General features: G+C 39.4%; 1 protein-coding gene across 1 annotated transcript; it reads right to left on the reverse strand.

The window, feature by feature from the left end:
* Positions 1-2,477: 2,477 nt before the first annotated feature.
* On the reverse strand, positions 2,478-3,308 carry LOC114383816 (zinc-regulated protein 8-like). The gene has a single exon (XM_028343551.1). It carries the CDS (start codon positions 3,306-3,308, stop codon positions 2,478-2,480), a length of 831 nt encoding a protein of 276 aa, XP_028199352.1.
* Between the last annotated feature and the right edge of the window lie 2,249 nt (positions 3,309-5,557).

The raw sequence follows: 5,557 nt of genomic DNA on the forward strand, positions 1-5,557 counted from the left end.
ATTAAATTTCTCCCTTTTGGTTTCTTGGATACAGACAAGGTCCACTTTGTGCTTTACAATGAGCCTTCTAACAGCAGCCCACTTGATTCCCCTCCCCAGACCTCTAGAGTTATAGGAGAGAATGATCATAATTGTTGAATTTTAATTCCCTTATCTGTTGCCATCATATTATCCTTATTCTCCATATCCAGCAACAGCCCCTTAACCTTGTTATCATCTTCCCCATAAGTCAATCCCATTTCCTTCAAAAGGGCACATTGCAGCTCTATAGAGTCCTCGTGTAATGAAGGCAGAGGGTCAATTTTAGAGGCTAGGTTGAAGTCCACAATTGATTTCTCAAACTGCTGGGCCTTGCTATTACCCCTCAACACCTCCTTTCTTCTCACATAAACCTTTGTGGCAGAAAGAGTTGGGCCACATGTCTGTTGGCCCATTTCCTCAGATGCCACTTTTAAGTCGTGTTGACCAGAGGCAGCATAGACCATGCTGGGATTCGTGATATTCAAAATGTTGTTGTGAGCCATAGATACCTCAAGAGGCAATTCTTTTTCATGCTCCCCCTCTATTCCTTTTTCTGTATTGCCCGAAATTTCCCCATGGGTGTTAAACCACTGACCCGCGTCTGTATGGCAGTCTGTGATGGGGGCTTTTTCATTGAGGTCTATTAGCTTCATAAGTGGGGAGTGCGGGTTGATCATATGCTTCTGTTAATTTAATTGAACAGACATTAAGTTACTCAAGGGCTCTCAAAGGGTAATTCATTTAAGTGGCCTTTTTAATCAATGGGTAGAATATAAAATTGTAATCTCTATTCAGTGAAAGAAAGATGGAAGCATTTGCCTTGTTAATTTGGTTGTAGTTGGGGTGAAGTGGCATGATATGGACAAGAAAGAATTATATTGCTTTCTTTTGGTGAAAAAATTATATTGCTGTGAACGATGTTGAAGTAATTTTTGGATTTGGGTGATGAGGGAGCATTGATGAAATCTAATTTTTTATGCAGTGAGTACTAAATGATTCATATTTTAAGACTAAACTTTTATATCTAATCACAAATAAAGTTAAATAAAATAAATACTCTTAAGGTCCTTAGGTTCAGCTTGCTATTAAATCACCTTGTCTTGTTAGCTACTAATTGCATTTCATATTTTATTAGGCCCATCCCTTGTACTTAGAAAATAGGATTCTGGTCCAAAGCTGGTTTGATTGGTGAACAGTCATTGATGTTTTTGAGTTCACTTAAGTTGATATAAAGCTATAAAATTCTTCCTATTATTATTATGATAAGATTTATTGTGCTTTTGTTGACTTTGAAATTATCCTGTGGTGATAGGCATTGTTCAGAAGGCAGAGGTCATTGTTGTTTCGAAATTAATTAAAACTGGTCTTGCGGTCATTGCTGGAAAGTGAATTGTGCTGAAGCCTCGAACTCAAGTATTTATATTTTTTATTCGAAAACTACTGTCAAATTGTTTGTATGCATTACTGGTATACTTTTAGAACTGTTTGATATAAGATGACCAGTTGTTAGTCCTGTACAGCATAAATTGCAATGCCATGAAAGTAGTATTTATTTAAAAATTTGGAAAGTAAATAACAAATAATGAATTTGCAAGCCCAATACCATTGTTTGGTAGATAAATTGCTGTATTTGTTTGACTAACTTATCTAACATCTAATGAGTATCTATGAATAGTCCTCCCCTAAAGGTATCTTTGAAATGCAGGTTGTGCTGTTCACACACACACACACCCATATACACACACACAACCACAGACACACACACACACACCCACAGACCCACACACACACACATACATAACCACACACACACACACACACAGCTACACACACACACACACCCACACACACACACATACCTACACACACATACACATACATAACCACACACACACACACAACGACACACACACACACACACACGGTGACACACACATACACATACATAACCACAGCCACACACAGCGACACACACACACACACACACAACCACACACACATACACATACATAACCACAGCCACACACACACACAGAGATTGCGACACACACACACACACCCCCCCACACACACAGCAGAAAGTTGAAAATACACAAAAAATTTGATGTTATAGCAAAGCACAGGTGAAATCAGTAAATCTGTCTATACCATAGATATTTATGGGGAGGGGAAGAGGACAACAATCCAATTACAACCTTAAGCTGTGGAAAGAAACATCCACGCCAATTTAATTACATTCCATTTAACTAATGTAGTAAATAGAAGGATATGATATGTATCCATCTTCAATATTATTACCTTGAAGAGTTTCTTGCACTCCTTCTACTCCTCTTGATTGACTCAATTCTCTTAGCAATGAACTCATCAGCCTTCTTATCCACATCTGGTCCTTCATCACCATCTGTTTTTGAACTTTCTCCACCAATAATAGGTGGACCCTTTCCCCTGTCATTGTTCTAAGCAACGGTTCTTCCTCCTTCAACGTCTTGGTCCTCGGTTTCTGTGTCATCATCGTCGTCATCATCGTTAGATTCCACAAGAAGGCTTTCTTTCTCAGCTGGTTGTGACACAAGAGGCACGCTTGCATGCCCCATGAACTTGTTATTTCTAAACAATGTGCCTTGCTTGGATTTATTTTCTTCATGACTTTTCTTTCCCACTGGTGTGGTTCTCTCACTTGTGAAGCTTCTCTTCAACTCCTTATTGAAGGAAGGTGCTTCGTTGGATGAACCATCGAACCTTGGTTTCATGAACACTGATTTCTTAAACATTGTTGGTGGCGGTGGCGGAGGTGGTGGAGGACAAGACTTGTAGAAGCCCTTCTTCCTCACCGAATCCTCTGCGTTTGAAGACAACATTATAACATAAGTGTTTGAAGACAACATTATAACTTCAGCTTTTCTATTGGAATTTCTTGAAAATCCTTGAGAAATTGTTGACCTATTTAGAGATTGAACATCTGTATCAACAACATCAGCTTCAACTTCTGCATTTCTATTTGAATTGCTTGAAAACCTTTTAGAACTCATTAACATGTTCAGAGATTGAACATCAATATCTTCTTCGGATAAGCGAGATTTCAAGCTTCGAATGGGCAAAAGCAGAGGCGGCTCCCCACTCTGTTCATGAAAACTAGAATACTTTTGCAACCGTGGAGCAGCAACAACAACCACAGGTTCGTTCCTGTAGTGTTGGTTGCTCCAAGTTTGGACTTTTATTTCATCAGACTCGACGGGGCTCTCACCCTCATCCTCGAAAAAAGAAGAAACCTGAAGGAACCTTGACATAAGAGTTTATGCAGTGTCAAACCTGAAGGAACCACAGACACACCCACACACACACATATACCCAACTACAATAACAAAACATAAGCACCCTTCAAACCCAGCATTTTAAATTAGTTTCATAATCAACTGCTGATGTCTATATTTGTCTGTAATTGAATTTAACCTTTTGTATGTTCTTGTATGTGATCAGTGTAATTTGTTATATAAACAACTGTTGTTCATGCTGAGTGAACCTTAGATTCCCATTTGAGACTGAATGCAATGACTCTTGCGGACAGTTTGCATTAGTCATTGTATTTAGTCTTGAATTATCCGTTTGGACAGTTTGGGGAGACTGGTATTTTTATGTTAGATTCATTCGTGAAGGTTATTATTATTTTCATTAATTTGATTAAATTTAGGTTCAATGCATTTCATATTGTTCTCTGAGTGCATACTTGATTATCGGGAAATTCATTTGACCGATGTCATGTCGTGTACTTGGAGACCAATGCAAAATGCTGCCGAAATTTAGTCAAATTTTTGTAAATAATGGTAACCCTGACGTTTGAAGCTAACATAAAAGACAGTTTTCCTAAATGGGATAGGGCCACACCTATAAATAAAAAAGTGAGATTTTCATGCATGGAATTGCTTAGATGGATCGAAGTTGGATGAATGAAAGTCACATAAGCCCAGAATATGAGGATGGCGTCGAACAGTTCTTGCAATTTGCTTCAGAAAGAGGTCGACCGAATGAAGAAGGAAAATATTATTGTCCATGCATCAACTGTTTGAATGGAAGACGACAATTACTCGATGACATACGGGACCATCTATTGTGTGATGGGATTAAGAAGAATTACACGACGTGGATATGGAATGGAGAAGTCACAGACATGCAGAGTGGGTCCCAATCTGAACCGTTTGATGTAGAAATGGGAGATCGGTTAGAGGACATGATTCGTGACCTTGGACAAGAGTCTTTCCAGCAAGCACACGCCCCTGTGTATGAAGGATTGCAGAGTGATTATAAGAAGCCTTTGTATGCAGGGTGCAAGAATTCCTTAACCCTGTTGTCTATTGTGTTAAGTCTGGTTAATGTGAAGGCCAGGTATGGGTGGAGTGACAAAAGTTTCACCTCACTGCTTGAGGTAGTGCACAATCTGCTTCCAGAGGACAACACGTTGCCTAAAAGTTACTATAAGGCGAAAAAGATATTGTGTTCGATGGGTATGGAGTATCACAAGATTCATGCTTGCCCCAATGATTGCATATTGTACAGGCATGAATTCCAAGAAATGTCCAAATGCCCTATCTGTGGGACTTCACGGTACAAAGTGAAGGATGAAGAAGAAAGCATTTATGATGAAAACTCGAACAAGGGCCCCCCAGCGAAGGTTTTGTGGTATCTTCCAATCATTCCAAGGTTTAAGCATCTTTTTTCTAATGAGGATGACGCAAAAGACCTTACATGGCATGCAAATGGAAGGATTTCTGATGGAATGGTCTGTCATCTGACTGATTGCTCGCAATGGAAGAAGATTGATGGTTTGTATCCGGATTTCGGGAAAGAGCCAAGAAATCTTAGACTTGGACTAGCCAATGATGGAATGAATCCATATGGCACCTTAAGCACTCAACACAGTTCATGGCCAGTTCTGCTAGTAATTTACAAGTTGCCTCCTTGGTTGTGCATGAAGCAAAAATACATGATGTTGTCTATGATGATATCGGGCCCAAGACAGCCAGGAAATGACATTGATGTTTATCTAAGTCCATTGGTTGAAGATCTGAGAAAGTTATGGGATGAGGGGGTTGTAGTGTTTGATGCGTTTTGCAAGGAGACCTTTGAAATGCGTGTAATGCTTTTTTGTACCATTAATGACTTTCCAGCATATGGGAATCTCAGCGGTTACAGTGTTAAGGGTCATCATGGATGTCCCATCTGTGAAAAAAATACAAGTTACATACAACTTAAACATGGGAGAAAAACTGTCTACAGTAGGCATCGCCGCTTTCGAACACCTAATCATCCTTACAGACGACTGAGAAAAGCTTTTAATGGAAGTCAAGAGCATGATATTGCACCGATACCGTTGATTGGTGAGCAAGTATATCAGCGGGTTCAACACTTGAATACTGTATTTGGGAAGACCCAAAAGAAGGATAAAAGTCAGAGTTGCATATGGAAGAAGAGGTCCATTTTCTTTGATCTTCCGTACTGGTGTGATCTTGACGTTAGACATTGTATTGATGTTATGCATGTG

The sequence above is a fragment of the Glycine soja genome, chromosome 14 (assembly GCF_004193775.1).
Source record: "Glycine soja cultivar W05 chromosome 14, ASM419377v2, whole genome shotgun sequence".
NCBI lineage: Eukaryota > Viridiplantae > Streptophyta > Magnoliopsida > Fabales > Fabaceae > Glycine > Glycine soja.

Bases quoted from the DNA above. Each gene is read 5' to 3' on its own strand.
- LOC114383816 (XM_028343551.1), bottom strand. From the start codon at position 3,308: ATGTCAAGGTTCCTTCAGGTTTCTTCTTTTTTCGAGGATGAGGGTGAG.